Here is a 17997-nt window from a genome sequence, read left to right on the forward strand (position 1 = left end):
ACCCCCTGTATATTCACATTAAGGTTACGCACAAACAGCAGTACTCACATTTTGACAGTTTCTATCCTTTAAATATAAAACTCTCCCTCTTATACATCCCTTGCATTAAAGGCAAACATATTTGTTCAGATGCAGACTCTCTACAGCAACACAACCACGACTCTCATAGCCTTCACCGTATATAATTATCCAATCAGAAATAGTTCAAAAGCAGGTTTCAATCCTGGCACTGCTGATCCCTTCAAAATACAATGTAGGAGTGCGCCTCTAGTCACTTGTCAGCACTATCCTGGTCTTGAATGTGTTAGTCAGTTACTTCAAAAGGACTATGACTTCCTAAAATCGTGGCCTGAAAGAGGCCCATTCTGTCTCATATTTTCACAATTTCCACAATACTGTCCTGGTCAGACTCCACACTCCTTCTGCATCTATTTCTCTACCCTGTGGCTCCTACCAATGTGACCATACCCATTGTAAATCAGGTTTTACCCTCCTGCCATCACCTACACCAGTCCTGTAACAGGCAAAATGTTTACCACCAAAGGCAGAAGAAATAGCTGTGAAATATGTGCTGTACCATTCATGTAAGCAGTGGTCGGTGTTCTACATTGGTTGACTGCCACCAAGTTATCACATGGGATGAATGGGCACAGACAGAGAGAGCATACTGGCAACACACAATATCTTGTTGCACAGCACACTGTATGACATGAGAGTCGTGACCTAAGCGCCTGTTTCACCGCACATGCCATCTCTGTTCTCTCTCCTGCCATAAGTTTCTCAGTACTCCACATGCGGGAACTACTTAGTTCTTCCCACCCACATAACCACCTGGGATAAACTAATGTTGATTTTTGTGGACTCAGCATTTCTTTTCAGTAACTATTCCCTTCATTCACTGTTTTTTATTTTTCCACAATCTTTTTATTTTCTTTCCTTTTTTTCCCTTCCCAGACCTCACCTGTCTACCATGCATAGTGTCCTATAATTTCCACTCTTAGTGACTCTTTCACAATGTTTTTTTCAGTAATTTCTGTCTAGCTTATTACTGCCACTACTGTTTATTTTCCCATAATCTTTCATTTTATGACCTGTCTATTTTTCCCTGCCCAGTGCTCACCTGTCTACCATATATAATGCCCTAAGCCTTCCATTAGAAAAGGAAACACACACACATCCATTCTGATTGGTTCAAGCTGCCGGAGGTCGCAGTCGTGTGTGTGAGGTGTGTTTGCTTGTGTGAATAAATGTGTGTGTGTGTGTTTCCCCTTCTGATGAAGGTTTTGGCTGAAAGCTAATGTGTAAGTGTCATTTCATTGTGCCTGTTTTCACCTCACTGTGTCACCTTTACAGTGAGTAGCAATCTATTTTTTCCTTATGTTGTTGATATTCCAACTTGTGTCTGAAACAGTCAAAAAATTTGTATTGTTGCAGCCATATTTAAGATTCCTGTCATAGGATCACAGCAGTGAGCTATTAGGCAAGATGGCGACTGGTACCAAGAAAGTGTATGCTGTGCTTGAAATGCATTCACACCAGTCTACCACAACAGTGCAATGTACATGAAGTTCAACAAAGATGTATCACTCCCAACTCCATTTGGCAATAGTATGCACAGCTTTAAGCTTCAGGATGCCTCTGCAATGTGAAATCAATGGGTTGGCCAGCAGTGAGTGAAGAAACTGTTGATCACATGTGCAGTGGTGTCACAATTCTGGTCGTATGTAAAGTACACAAGCGGCAAGACGCAGTCAATACCTTCGCTGCGCAGTGCCGATGGTACTGTTACCGACGTCTGTGCCGCTAAAGCGGAGTTATTGAGAGCAGTTTTCCGAAATTCCTTCACCAGGGAAGACAAATGGAATATTCCAGAATTTGAAACACGAACAGCTGCTAGCATGAGTTTCTCAGAAGTAGATACCTTACGGGTTGCGAAGCAACTCAAATCGCTTGATACAGGCAAGTCTTCAGGTCCAGATTGTATACTGATTAGGTTCCTTTCAGATTACGCTGATACAATAGCTCCCTACTTAGCAATCATATACAACGACTCGCTCACTGATAGATCTGTACCTACAGATTGGAAAATTGCGCATGTTGCACCAGTGTTTAAGAAGGGTAGTAGGAGTAATCCATCGAACTACAGACCTATATCATTGACGTCGGTTTGCAGTAGGGTTTTGGAGCATATACTATATTCAAACATTATGAATCACCTCAAAGGGAACGATCTATTGATATGTAATCAGCATGGTTTCAGAAAACATCGTTCTTGTGCAACACAGCTAGCTCTTTATTCACACGAAGTAATGGCCACTATCGACAGGGGATCTCAAGTTGATTCCGTATTTCTAGATTTCCGGAAAGCTTTTGACACCGTTCCTCACAAGCGACTTCTAATCAAGCTACTGGCCTATGGGGTATCATCTCAGTTGTGCGACTGGATTCGTGATTTTGTCAGGAAGGTAGCAGTTCGTAGTAATAGACAGCAAATCATCGAGTAAAACTGAAGTGATATCAGGTGTTCCCCAGGGAAGCGTCCTGGGACCTCTGCTGTTCCTGATCTATATAAATGACCTGGGTGACAATCTGAGCAGTTCTCTTAGGTTGTTCGCAGATGATGCTGTAATTTACCATCTAGTAAGGTCATCTGAAGACCAGTATCAGTTGCAAAGTGATTTAGAAAAGATTGCTGTATGGTGCGGCAGGTGGCAGTTGACGCTAAATAACGAAAAGTGTGAGGTGATCCACATGAGTTCCAAAAGAAATCCATTGGAATTCGATTACTTGATAAATAGTACAATTCTCAAGGCTGTCAATTCAACTAAGTACCTGGGTGTTAAAATTACGAACGACTTCAGTTGGAAAGACCACACAGATAATACTGTGGGGAAGGCGAGCCAAAGGTTGCGTTTCATTGGCAGGACACTTAGAAGATGCAACAAGTCCACTAAAGAGACAGCTTAAACTACACTCGTTCGACCTCTGTTAGAATAATGCTGCACGGTGTGGGATCCTTACCAGGTGGGATTGATGGAGGACATCAAAAGGGTGCAAAAAAAGGGCAGCTCATTTTGTATCATCACATAATAGGGGAGAGAGTGTGGCAGATATGATACGTGAGTTGGGATGGAAGTCATTAAAGCAAAGACGTTTTTCGTCGCAATGAGATCTATTTATGAAGTTTCAGTCACCAACTTTCTCTTCCAAATGCGAAAATATTTTGTTGAGCCAAACCTACAGAGGTAGGAATGATCATCAAAATAAAATAAGAGAAATCAGAGCTCGAACAGAAAGGTTTAGGTGTTCGTTTTTCCTGCGTGCTGTTCGGGAGTGGAATGGTAGAGAGATAGTATGATTGTGGTTCGATGAACCCTCTGCCAAGCACTTAAATGTGAATTGCAGAGTAATCATGTAGATGTAGATGTAGACGTAGAAGAAGTTGACAAACAGAGGAAGCAGAGAGATGAATATACCACAACTGACTATTTGGAAGATCTTAAGCAAATGATTGCAAGTAAAGTCTTACTGCTTGCAATTACTACAAGCCCTGACAAATTCAGACACTTTGATTTTTTGGCACAGTTGCAATGGCTTATGGAAGAGGATGGGTTTTGTGAAAAATTCATCTTCAGTGATAAAGCAACATTTTTTCTGAATGGTGCAGTGAACAGGCACAATGCATGAATCTGCCTCCTCTATCAGCATACCTACCAGAACTGTAAGTTTGCATCAACATCGCTTTTCAATAGATAATAGACATGACACAATGAGTGTGGGAAGAACTTGATTATCAAATAGATATCATCAGAATCAGTAGGTGGACACATATGGAGAACTTGTGATATGTGGAAAAAGAAATATTGAGTTTTTCTGTGTGCATGCAAAGCCCTGTGATAATATGGGAAATAATTTAGCTACAGTAAATCTATGAAATTGCTTCGATCATTTATATCATGTATAGTAATCTTGTCCTCTTTCTTCCTGTCATTGTCCATTATAGAACAGTTTCCTTCACTTTTCTATGCCCAAATCCTTCTTTATTCAATACTTTTTCCGTAAATAATTCTCTGTCAATTGTTTCTTCAGCTTTTGTATTTTTTTTTTCTATATCCTGTTTCACTTTATGGATCAAACTTGAATTTTTATCCCAAAAATATCTGAAGAACGTTTTGGTTACTCTACTGTCTTGTATTTGATATGCATGTTTTATAAATAACAGTCATTTTTTTCTCATTACTACTTCTGATATGTTTTCTATGTTTCAATAAATTTCATCATGACTTCATAATTTACAACCTTCCACATTTTTTCATGGGCCTGATATTTTCCTTATTATTCAACTTTCTATAAATTCTAATTTTTCTCATTTACAGTTTAATGTTTGTATACAGACATTCTAACTTCATTACTATATTATGATGCCTCATTTTTGCACTTTTAGACCTGCATCTTTTATTATAAAGGTCTTCAATTATAAAATATATTCTTTCCATTCTATGTATCATTTCTTTTGAGCAGTTTTGTCCAAACTACTTCCTTGGATTATCTCCCCATGGCATTTAAATTTTTTAATGTTCTTAATTTGGTCAATGTCTGTTTTCAGAAATTACTATCATCATCATCATCATCATCATCATCATCATCAAGCTTTTGATGTAGTATTTGGAAATGAACAATGTGCACGACATTTTCATTGCCACAACTAATTCAAACATATTGATTGGTGGGGTTCTGGTATGACAAAGATGGAGCAATTCCTGACAGTCTTAGTCAAGACAACTTCTTGCTGAATCTGAAGTTAGAACTTCAAATAGAGAAAAGACATTACTTGAATCACATGCAGCACAAACTTCAAACTTGAAAAATGATGCAGGCCTGGTTCAGTGCCAATGGCTATGCTTGTTCCAGCCACCACAGTTTACAACAGTTCAGGCCAAGTCATACTCTCATTGTGATAAAATGGGTACATGGATTAAAGTAGATTTTGAAAAGAATTTTAACATTTCCCCTTTCCAGTAACAAGATATCTGTAGCGCACTTGAGTTATTTGACCTATTCATCAATGAAGTTATCAATGTAATTACCCAGGGAAATGAAGATACACCTTTACCTAAGAATCATCCCGATCCTTCTGTAATCACTGAGGAAGTGAAATGTTTGGTAGTAAATCTAGTCCTTAGGGGGTAGGCCTACGATTTAAAACGAGAGAGAGAGACAGAGAGAGAGAGAGAGAGAGAGAGAGAGAGAGAGAGAGAGAGAGAGAGAATAAGAAGAATGTATTGGGAGAGCAATAATGAACAAATAATAAGCTGGCGTATAGTGCAAAGAGGATGAATAGATCTGAACGGGTCATTTGGTTGACTCATTTTTCTACCAGTGATAACTTTGATGCAAACAACAGTGATAAATTGTGGAAAATTCATGGTGCAAACAAATAGTGATAAATTGTGGAAAATTTGACCTCTTATTACTCACTGTAAGACAGATTTCCAAATATTTTGTTCCTGAACAGAATTTGTTCTATGATGAAAGCATGGTCAGGTATTTCGGGAGGCATGGGCTGAAACAATTTATTCAAGGTAAACCAATCAACTTCAGAAACAAGGTCTGCTCACTGAATACCTTGTGGTTACCTGATGGACTTCAATGTGTATTCAGACTGGTCAGCTAGTCATGAGAGAGATTAGGGCTCGTACAGAGGCATAAAGGCGGTCATTTTTCCCTCGTTCTGTTTGGGAGTGGAACAGGGAGAGAAGATGCTAGTTGTGGTACAAGGTACCCTCCGCCACGCACCGTATGGTGGATTGCAGAGTATGTATGTAGATGTAGATGTAGATCCCAAGGCAGGGAAGTGTTTCAGCAAAGCAACTGTGCCTCTCATAAAAACTACTGAAGATTTACCTCCAGAAATGAAATCACCATTTCACTTCTATTTTGACAACTTGTTTACAATGCTTGCTCTTGTTTACAACAATAATAGTGACTTCTGAAAACAGACATTGACCAAATTAAGAAGTTTAAAAAAATTTAAATGTTTTTGGGGGATAATCCAAGAAAGTAGTTTGGAAAAAGCTACTATAGAAGAAAGGGAATGTAAAATGGAAAGGATATATGTTATAACTGAAGACTTTTATAATAAAAGATGCTTGTTTAAAAATGCAACAAGAGAGCAAGGTTTTGGGGCACTGGGACTGTGAGAGAATATAATATCCCTACAAACTGACCCCTTCCAAAGAAGAAGGAAATGTAGCAAGATGAAAGATGCACTATTCATTCTGCAGCACAAGATGATAATGGTCTGTTTCTGCACAAATTGTATGACATCTCCATTGTTTCTGTGGCATCATATACAACTGTTGCGAATCTAGTAACTAGTCTTTCAAAATATTGTCAGCAGTCAAGTACCCCATGAAATGCCTCAACCCTTCATACTGACAGAATACTACAAGCAATAGGTGAAACTGATCAAACAGACCAAAATACGAATCAGTATAGAAAAAATATTCCTAACAGGAAATGATGCCGGGCTCTTATCAGTTCTTTATTGGAGTGGTACTTGATACCACCGAAAGGATCTGGACTAACCCCACATTCCAGTACTGTAGCAGATAAGTTCTGGTTCAATGGAATGAACCACCAGATTGTGAAAATACAGGAACTCAAAGAAAGACAACGTGCTGGAATAAACTGTAAAACACCATTACATACCAGTGCAAGAAACGTTATGTGGGACTGTGTGTTGAATGTTTTGCTGCTTATCATACCAAGTACAGTTTTGTAAGTGGTGTGTATGATAAGACATCCTGTGAAACAGTACTGAATGCCTTCTCTGAAAACTACCTAGAACAGATAGTTAGGAACTCCACTCATGTTGGAACCATATTGGATCTAATGGCAACAAACAGGGCTGACCTCTTTGAGGACGTCCACATCGAAACTGGTATCAATGACCATAATGTGGTTGTGGCAACAATGATTACCCAAGTCCAAATGACAACTAAACCAAGCACAAAGATATACACATTCAGTAAACTAAATAAAATATTAGTAGTGTCATATCTCAATGAGGAACTTGAAACTTTCAGCAGAGGGTAGAAGCACATAGAGGAACTATGGCTCAAGTTTAAACGAATAGTTGACCAAGCACTGGACACATACGTACCCAGTAGCACAGTACATCATGGAAGGGAACCTCTGTGGTATACAGTCACTGCAAAAAAATTTCTAAAGAAATAGAGACTACTGCATAATAGGTGTAAAACAAAGCATAGAGCATAGATAGAGAGACGCTGAGTGAAACGAGTTTTGCTGTCAAGAGAGCAATGCACGATGCCTTCAATGAATACCATAGCAAAATATTGTCAAATGATCTTTCACAGAACCCAAAGAAATTCTGGTTGTTTGTAAACACTGTCACATGCACCAAAGTTAATGTCCAGTCACTAGCAAATTAGACAGGAACTGAAATTGAGGGAGCAAAGCAAAAGCTGAATTAGTTAGCTCTGTTTTCAAATGCTCCTTTACGAAGGAAGACCCAGGAAAATTGCTCAATTTAATCCTTGTACCACTGAAAAGATGAATGACATAAGTATCAGAGTCAGTGGTGTTGAGAAACAGCTGAAATGGTTAAAACTGAACAAGCTCCAGGGCCCGATGGAATCCCTGTCAGATACTATACCAAATTTGCGGTTCAGTTAGTCCCTCTTCTAACTATAATCCGTCATAGATCCCTTGATTTCATTCTGGAGACTTCAGTTTATTGGTAGAATACTGGGGAAGTGCAATTAGTCTACAAAGGGGATTGCTTACAAATAACTTGTGCGACCCATCCTATGATATTGCTCAAGTGTGTGGGACCTGTACCAAATAGGACTAATGAGGGATATTGGATGTATACAGAGAAGGGCAGCACGAATGGTCACAGGATTGTTTAATCTGTGGGCGAGTGTCGCAGAGATAATGAAGAAACTGCACTGGGAGACCCTTGAAGACAGGCATAAACTATCCTGAGAAAGTCTATTAACAAAGTTTCAAGAACTGGTTTTAAATGATGACTCTACGAATATACTACAATTCCCTTGGTATCATTCACATAGGGATGTTGAGGAGAAGATTAGAATAATTACTGGATGCACAAAGACATTCAAACAATCATTCTCCCTGTGCTCCATATGTGAACTGAATGGGAAGAAACCCTAGTAACTGGTACAATGGGATGTACCATCTGCCATGCAACTCACGATGATTTTCAGAATATAGATGTAGGTGAACATGTAGATGTAATTTGTTGTTTTCATTCTTTATTTATAATTTGAACATATTTTAATATGTTTCTCTCAATTTAAAAGTGTACGTATGGCTCTCAACAGTGTTTAGTATTGCAAATATGGTAGAGTATATTATATTAAATCTAGAAATGTAAAATTGTTTTTTTTTCATTAAATGCTTCTTTTTTGGCACTAATGGATTAATTAACTTACTTGTATTTTCAAGTTCAGGAAAGCTGAGGAAATGAAAGCAATTAAGAAGTCGAGCAGTGACTGGATTAATTACCTTACTTGTATTTTCAAGTTCAGGAAAGCTGAGGAAATGAAAGTGCCTGAGAAGTCGAGCAGTGACTGGATTCCGTCCTCCACCAGGAGGGCCCATGGCCCCAACAAAAATCACATCCACAAGTGTACGAAATTCACCAATGTTTCTTATATCATACCAACCTGTGGAACAAAAATGTCCTTAAATAACCAAAGTGAGTTCTTTCTTTCTCTGGAAAATAAGCCAAGAGATGAAGATGATTTAATGATAGGACACACACCAGTGTATAGTGATTATCAACCATGCATAAGTAAATAAAACAACCAGCAGCTAAATAGTCATACACATTTCAGAAAAACAAAAAAGTAATAAAAATTTTGTTATTCTTAAAAATACAGCCAACTGGTTAAAAATGTCATAAAATTTTGAGACTGATTATGTACAAGTAGCCATTACAGTAAATTAAATTCTCCTTCAATCAGTTTAGGAATATCATGATAAGTTAATCAAAAATTTATGAATATCAAAACACAAGCCACGTCCTTTGCCATTTCATGAGTAGGCATCACTTGAGAAGCTAATGTGTATCCTAAAACACAGTGGCATACTGAGATCTGTTTGACATAAGCACTGAATATTGGTTAGTTCTTTCACCAGCGAAGGTATCCTTGTATCAAAGAGTGATGTCCAAAACAAGTATCTTAACAGCTTCTGTTTCACTTCAATGGCTCGGTGGGACTACAGTACAGGCGACAGTTTCATCAACAAAGGCTTATTGTCCTTCAATTCCAGCCACTCTTCCTCTCATTTGTGCATGATCCTGGGCAACAGCAAAGTTACTGTATGAAGCCAGAAAGAGTGAATCACGTAAGCCTCCTTGGCTGCTGTCTTTATCAGTTTGTTTCTTTGAGTTTCTACATGCATCATCAGGAGAACACTGTCTGCTAAATCTTTTCTAGGCCTCTGTGACTTTTTAATTTTGCACATCGCTGTGCCCTTGACATGTTTGGGTGTCTTGTGATTGTTTGGGTGTACCTAAACTGGATAAAGATTAGCAACTCAAAATTTAGTAACATTTCTGTGCTCTTATATGGTTGTGTGTTTGGTGGTACTATTACTTATAAACGACAGCAAAGTGGGACAGTGGGTGGATATGAGCACACTTGAGCCTAACTCTAGTGATATTGACCATTTTAAAGATAAGTCAGGTGGGAGGAATGCCCTATTTGAGAAAGGTCGCTTTAAAGTTGGAAGTTAATTCAATAAATGGGGAATGCAGAACAGAAGACACAGTAAGCTTATTCCATCAAAATGTTATGAAAATTAGGGGTAAAGTAGATCAACTGCTAATAGATTTTGACACTGGGGTATTTGGTTCTCAGAACATCATGGCTGTATTTAGGGTGTATGACATCCTTATGCAGTATTATTATTTGACGCTCACTGTTCCTAAACTTCATTTTTGATATTCGTTCACAGCTGCGTGATCATTAAGTTCAGTCCTAAACTTTACTTAAATATTTAAATAACATATAACACGAGGCACATGTGCAAGTTAAATATTAAAAAAATCATGAAATAATTGTCACACTTCCAACAGCTCCTTTTACTGAAAAATTACAACAAAAGCATCAAACTTCGGCACAATGTATGGTAAAAATACAAAGAAACTCAATACAGTTTAATATCCTGCCAAAATTACTTCATTTAAATGTGAAATTTAGTCAGTCCCAAATGCATGATACAATATCATTTAACAAAGCTTTTCCTAAATACAGAGAAGTTAGAGAAGTGACTTCCTCCCTTCTTTTGTATATGCAGATTTGTTTATCATTTGCCGAAAATCCACACTAACTGTCATGCCTGATTCTACAGCTAGTAGTCTAAGAATGACTTGTTGTTCTTGATTATCTGCTGTCCACAGGTAGTTCTTAATCCATTTTAAAACACAGAAGGACTCTCCAGCTAGACAGTTTGTCAACAGAGCATAGATGTAAATTTTGAGTGCCGTGTACACATTTGGACAGACATCACCAATTTTTTTGAACCAACATTCAATACAGAAATGGAAGAGAGAACAACTTACCACCATCATCTTTCTTCATGGACGACAGGCAGCTTTTACAACAGATACATTCGTCATCAAAGTTGTTTTCTGTCAGAATTATAGATGGCTCTAAGTTTCTCTGCAGCATCACAAATTTGAACCGCTTCTAGTTTGCTGATGTTTGAGAGACAAATTGCCTATTGGCTTCTGTTTTGGGTCCCTCAGTCAACATTTGTTTGATAATTTTTCTGGCGTTTCACCGGCACGAGTGGCATTGTCAAAACTTCGCCCTCCACTGCTGGTGATAGACTGGAGTCCAGCTCGTGGCCACAGGTATTAACCCTCTTCTGTAACTCATCCTGAAGAGTTTTCAAAATCTTAGAATGCAACATACTAATTTTTCTCCAGATCTCAACACAATCTGATCATGTTTGTTCTTCAGGACATATGTGTTCATCTTATGAGTCACATCATTCATCAAAGAATCCCTAGCATTTAATTTCACATTTCCTTTCTGATTCTCAGCAGCTGATTCCAAAATCCTGGTCTCCTTATGTTTCTTTTTAGCTAAATCCTTGTGAACTGAAAAAGATGTCAAAAGCTCAGCTAAAACTCTGTAGGGGGTTCATACATTACAACATAAGATGAAATGTATACATGTTCACCTTGCAGGTTTTTCATTGCTTTGTCAAACTGTTGCAGAATACAACCCCCATACTGATGTCATGAAAGTTATCTCAATACTACTTTCTAAGAAGACACTGAGCTTCACATTTAACTATGCCACCATCATTTTCTAAAACTGTTCTGAATTTAGCAAACACAGTTTTCCAGTCTGCTTTCAAACTCTTCAATGCATCCTCATGGGCATACCATCCTGTTGTAGACAGTGATTTCAGTGTCATACTCACAAAATCAAAAAAATGTTTGCAAGATGTTCCATCTACCTGTAGAACCTGCAAAGAAGTTGTATAAACCTTAAATTAACTCAAAAAACCATTCTGCAGCAGAGCAGCATTGTACAGCTCATGAGACAGTTACATTCATCGAGTTAGCCGAACATAAAATGAAGAAAATTCCGGTTTTGGTCCCTGAATCTTGCTTGCAAGCCTGAATATGAATCAGACATGTTGGTTGCATTATTGTATGAATGACCTCTGCAGTTATCAAACTGCAGTCTATGTAGCTCTGTAGGATTCAAAACTGCTTCACAGAGCTCCTCTCCATTCTGATCTGCATTTCTCATAGAATACAGCCCATCTTAATTTACAGGTCTGGTTATTATACTTATCTGCTCGTTATGGGATATATATGGTGTAGATTCTACTATGACTGTAAAATATTTAGAAGAAATAAATTTATTACTTTTTGGGATACTGAGCTCTCCATAAGACATATTAAATCTTCGTAAGTTGCTGGTGACAAGTATGAAATAAATCCTTTTCCAGGGTTACCAAACCTTGCTATACGGTCAGCCAAAAAAGAATCATACTCTCAATTAATTTCAAGACACATCATGAAATTCCCATTTTTCACAGGGCCAAACACCACTTTGTTTCTGCAAAATGCTAGATTCCTATGAGATAGCTTCTTATCTACAGAAACAAGTCTTTAGCATATTACTCCAATATGTAACTCCATGTTTATGCCGGATGGGCAATGATTTGTCAATTCTATTCATCTCATTTCCTATTTTTCTTAATTTTAACAAGCAGTGTCTGTGAGAGGTAGAATTTTCATGTTCAGCTATTCATATTCCAGCATGACTTCAATCATTGAAACCAGACATTGCAAATTGAGATGCAACTCCTAATAATTTACAACATGCACAGAACAACCATCTTTCGCAAGGAGAATATGCAAGATATTCACGATTGACAATTTTGTCATTCAGCAAAACTCTTTGAAATAATTGTTTGCCATAAAATCACTGAGATCCATCGGCTTATTGCCATGAGGACATAAGAAAATCAGCATTTCTGTTTTGATTAATACCATTTTCAACTGATAATCCAGTGTCTGGTCATTGTTTTCCCAGTCAAATGGGTCATTATTGGAAACAAGAAAATTGTCTGCTTGAGAGCATTATGTTCTTGACATCCATTGTTACTGTTTTGAACCACAACTTCAGCTGAATGTATGGAACCACACAGTTCACTTTCAGTTTTACCACTAAAATATGAGTCCAGTCACAGTATTTTCTGAAGTTTACTATCTCGCAGTCATTTTCTTCAGGTTTATTTTGATATGGAGCACCATTAACCTAGATCATCCATCCATACCACCATCACAGTAGGTTCAGTGGCAGGTGGTAACACATTCATGTCACTCGAGGCGGAGGACCAATGTGGAGACTGTCTGTCTGGCCTCCCCCATTCGCTCTGTGAGTGAACATGTGGTCACTGCTTCAGCAGGGTCCATGCAGCCACATGGGGGGTGGACTTTTACTAGTTATCGGGAGCTGCAACATTAGGTGAATTATGGCGCCCATTAGATAAATAGCGTTCAGGGCTGGAAAGAAAGCCAATGCACACTCAATATGTCTGCCCGACAGCCTCCTATGAGATGTGAAGGTGGCCTTGCCTGCAGCTATCAAGCATGTAGGGTGCAGTCTTCTGCACCCTGTAGCTCACATGAGCACCAACAACATCTATCGCATTGGGTTCTGTCGCCATCCACAGCTCATACAGGTAGCTGGTGGAGGTGGTGAAATTACTGGCCTCGAGAGTGGGGTGCAAGCAGAGCTCCCAACTTGCAGCATTGTTCCCAGGTTTCATCAGGGACCTTTGGTTTGGAGCTGAGTGGAGGGTCTTAGCCAAAGGCTTCATTGACTCTGTGATGATATTGGCTGCATATTTTTAGACCTGCATTATCAGGTACAACTCCCCTTGACAGGTCAGGGGTGCACTACACAAAAGACGCATCTATTCGGATAGCAGAGTACTTGTGGAGCGCACATGAGGTTCTTTTAGGCTAGGCAGTAGTCTGAGATACGGTGATGAACTTTTCCCAGTAGATATACAGCAAGGCCAGTCAGACCACATTCAAGTAAAGACAAATTTTATTAGAAAATTGCAGTAGGCCTATTTGTAGCAAAGTTCCTGAATTTATTGCTCTCCAGGATAGTTCTCATGCTCAAATTATTCTTGAAACCCAGAGCTGGTTGAAATCCGAATTGGAAAGCTCTGAGACATTTAGCAAGTCATGGAAGATATATCAGAAATATTAGAGGCCATAGGAGGGGAAGTCTTTATCACAGTTGACAAAAATATTGTCTCTATTGAGGTCGAAGTTGAGTGTGACAGTGAAGTTACCTGGCCGTGTACAACAGGTCTAGGTGAAACCAAGTTAATTGTTGGGTGTTTTTACTGGCCACCCAATTCTGCTTGAAGTTCCAAAGTCATTCAAAGAAAATCTACGATCAGTGGTGTGTAAATACCTGAAATTTGAGACTCAAATTCAAAAAGGGGAGAGAAAAGTTTTTTAAATGCTTGTTGCACAGTCTGATTTGGAACACACTTCCATGCATCATAAATCCATTGGTACACTTGCAATAAACTTGCACGTTTTACACGTCCTGTTGGTGTCAGTTGTCCGTCGTTTTTTCGAAGGCCAGTCTGGGTATATGCGTTTAAGCTTGTCCTTAAATAGTTTATCCAAACAGACGTCAAGTGGTTGCAAAATCAACGTCATCCCACCTGGAATTGCTGCCAAGTTCGTTTTGCTCTCCTCTAATTTTCGTTTTACTGGAGGTGTTGTATGGCCTGCGTACGTGTCTAATACAAACAGACTGCGTAAACCAAGCATTGTGCCAGGATGATGATTCCACACACACCTAATCCATTCCAGCACCATGTCCTCCGAAAACCACCCACTTCCATTTACTCGTACAATTACAGTTTTTGGAAACACTTCCAATTTCGGTAAAGTCTTTTGCTTGAAAACTATGAATGTGGGTAATTTATGTCCACCTGCTGCAAGCAAGCATGACGGACAGCTGCTGTTTTTCCCCCCACTGATTTAAGAACACTTATGTCTTTCTTTCCTTTGGCGTCAACCATATAATTTGACGGCATGTCATAATATACAGGCGTTTGGTCACCGTTTCTTATCTGACCAAGAAGGTGTTGCTTTTCGGTGTGCCGCCTAATTATGAAGCGCTGAAATTCCACAAGTTTTTCTTCATAATTTTTCGGCAGCTTCTGTGCAACTGAAGTTCGCCACCGAAGTGAAAAAACCCAGCGCTTCATAAACAGATCAGTCCAGCTGCGACTAGCCTTAAAATTTTCAATTTCTTGCTCTCTAGCAATTTCATGTGCCTTAATTTTTAAAATTTCGGCGTTCACAGGCAGGAATTTCTGACGCTGTTCCTTAACAAATTCATTTAAAATCGCTTCTAGTGCATGGTATTGGCCACATTTTGGCCCACTAAATGCTTTCCTGCTACTTGAACATTCAAATAATTTGTCTCTCTGCAGTCGCCATCGCCTGACGTTGCTCTCATCAATCCCGTATCGCAGACCTGGAGCATGATTAGAACTTTGTTCCACAAAAGAAATAACTCCCCTCTTGAATTTGGCACTATAATAAAAGCGCTTCATTATAGTTCACTAACACCAACAAGCACTTCACAAAATTCGACAAAGCAACACGTGCCGCTACGTGAAATCTTAATGAGCCCCAGCGTGCAGAAATCCTAAAGCCTTGTGCATTGTTGGTATTTTTATGTAAAGAAATTTATTTTTGTTGCTATGAATATTTGAAAGGCTGCTACATTCGAAGATGAACAATACGGAATTTCTATTTACTTCGTTGGATAATGTACGAAAATGCAGTGGTCGAAACTCAGGGCGGAGAAAAAAGCTCGTCTTCTATCTTTTTTTTTTTTTTTAATTTATTTACTAACACGGCGGTTTTGGCACCAATATTTATCTTTGTGCCTGCAAATCATGCCTGTGTACCGCTACATATATTCGACAGCAGAAGTTAGTTGTGGCGGCACCTACCAACATTTTTCAGAACTTCCGCTTACTTTGCACTTGATTCTAAGCCGCAGGCGGTTTTTTGGATTGCAAAAACAGGGAAAAAAAAGTGCGGCTTCCATTCGAGTAAATACGGTAAACGCAATCAACAATACAACAAGAATCAGATTACATCTTCAAGGAATTCCTCGACAGAATAGAAGGAGTGACCCACAAGGAAACTCTTTATTTTAAATTTGAAAGTGCATGGATTACTGCCAAGATTTTTGAATTCGAGTGGTAGCTTACTGAAAATGGATGCAGCAGTATACTGCACACCTTTTCGCACAAGAGTTAAGGAAGTCCGATTCAAATGCATGTTTGATTTCTGCCGAGTATTAACTGAGTGAAAGCTGCTTATTCTGGGGAATAAGCTAATATTTTTAACAAGAAATGACACTCAGGAATATATATATTGAGAGGGCCAATGTCAAAATACCCAGACATGTGAACAGGGGTCGACATGAGGTTCGTGAACTTACACCACTTACGGCCCGAACCACCCCATTTCTGAGCCAAAAATATCCTTTTAGAATGGGAAGAGTTACCCCAGAATATAACACGATATGACATAAGCGAATGAAAATAAGCAAAGTAGACTAATTTCTGTGTCAAATGATCACTCACTTCAGATACTGTTCGAATAGTAAAAATGGCAGCATTAAGTCTTTGAATGAGACCCTGAACATGGGCTTTCCACGACAGCTTACTATCTATCTGAACACCTAGAAATTTGAACTGTTCAGTTTCACTAATCATATGCCCATTCTGTGAAATTAAAACGTCAGGTTTCGTTGAATTGTGAGTTAGAAACCGTAGAAACTGAGTCTTACTATGATTTAGCGTTAGTTTATTTTCTACATGCCATGAACTGAGGTCATGAACTGCACTATCTGAAACTTAGCCAATGTTGCACACAACATCCTTTACTACCAAGCTAGGGTCATCAGAAAATAGAAATATTTTAGAGTTTCGTTACTCATTATCAGTGATGTAAAAATGTAAGATAAAGGTGTAGAAAAATAAGTGATAAAGAATGTTAATACTTTGACATGTCCTATATTACACGTGCATTTACTGTACACCATGTAATCTTACAGGATCAAATAAAATTCAATTAAAATCAAGTTCTAGAGGGCATATCATTTATGTAAATAAGGAACAGGAGTGGCCCCAAAACTGATCCCTGAGGCACTTCCCACTTGACCGTACCCAACTCAGACCCCACATCACAGCCATTCTCACCATTGTGAATAATGACCAACTTTTTCTCTCTGTTGCTAAAGTAAGAGGTGAACCAATTGTGAGCTACTCCCCGTATTCTGCAATGGTCCAACTTCTGGAGCAATATTTTGTGATCAACACAATCAAACACCTCAGTTAAATCAGAAAATATGTGTAGGGTTCGAAACCTTTTTTTTAACCCATCAAGTACCTCACAGAGAAAAGAGAATATAGCATTTTCAGTTGTTAAGCAACTTCTAAAGCCGAACTGTACATTTGGTAATAAATTATGTGATATAACATGATCAATTAAACTTGCATATAGCTTTTTAAATAACTTCAGATAACACTGATGGGATAGAAATATGTCTACATTGTCCCATTCTCGGCGTTACTACTGAGTACTTTAATTGTTCAGAAAACTGACCATTCCTAAAGGAAAAATTACAATTATGGCTAAATACAGGGCTAACATGTGCAGCACAGTACTTTAAAATTCGGCTAGGCACTCCGTCATAACCATGAGAGTCCCTAGTCTTCAGTTATTTAATTATTGACTCAATCTGCCCCTTGTCTGTATCACAGAGGAGTATTTGACATTTCCGAAAGGCATTTGCCAAGAAAGTTATATGATTCCCTGTAGAAACTAAATTTTTATTTAATTCACCAGCAATTCTCAGAAAATTATTGTTAAATACTGTACATATATTTGATTTATCAGCAACAGAAATATTTTTACTGCTGACTAACTTTACCTTGTCAACCTTGTGCTGTTGACCAGACACATAGTTCACAACTGACCATATGGTTTTAATTTTATCCTGTGAATTAGCTATTCTATTTGCATAACACATACTCTGCCTTCCTAGTAACATTTTTAAGCACCTTACAGTACTGTTTATGATGGGCTACTGCAGCTTGATTGTGACTACTTCTAACATTTTGGTATAATTCCCACTTTGTTCTACATGATATCCTTATCCCAGTAGTCAGCCACTCGGGCTGCCTATTACTGCTAGTACCCAATTCAGAACATTCTAATGGAGAGCAACTCTCAAAGAGCATGAGAAACGTGTCAAGGAAAGCATTATATTTATCATCTAGGTTATTGGCACTATAAACATCCTGCCACTCTTGTTCCTTGACAAGGTGCCACCGGTTTGAGTATCC

The 17997-nt window shown here is 38.6% G+C and overlaps 1 protein-coding gene across 1 annotated transcript in view; it reads right to left on the reverse strand.

Moving 5' to 3' along the window:
* LOC124620075 (dynein axonemal heavy chain 1-like) overlaps positions 1-17997 on the reverse strand; it is an 804068-nt gene that overhangs the window by 441172 nt on the left and 344899 nt on the right. Inside the window, exon 26 of the mRNA XM_047146741.1 lies at positions 8557-8717. Within this exon, the coding sequence (XP_047002697.1) occupies positions 8557-8717 (161 nt within the window). The remainder of the gene's footprint in view (positions 1-8556; positions 8718-17997) is intronic.

Source organism: Schistocerca americana, chromosome 6 (genome assembly GCF_021461395.2).
Source record: "Schistocerca americana isolate TAMUIC-IGC-003095 chromosome 6, iqSchAmer2.1, whole genome shotgun sequence".
Lineage (NCBI taxonomy): Eukaryota > Metazoa > Arthropoda > Insecta > Orthoptera > Acrididae > Schistocerca > Schistocerca americana.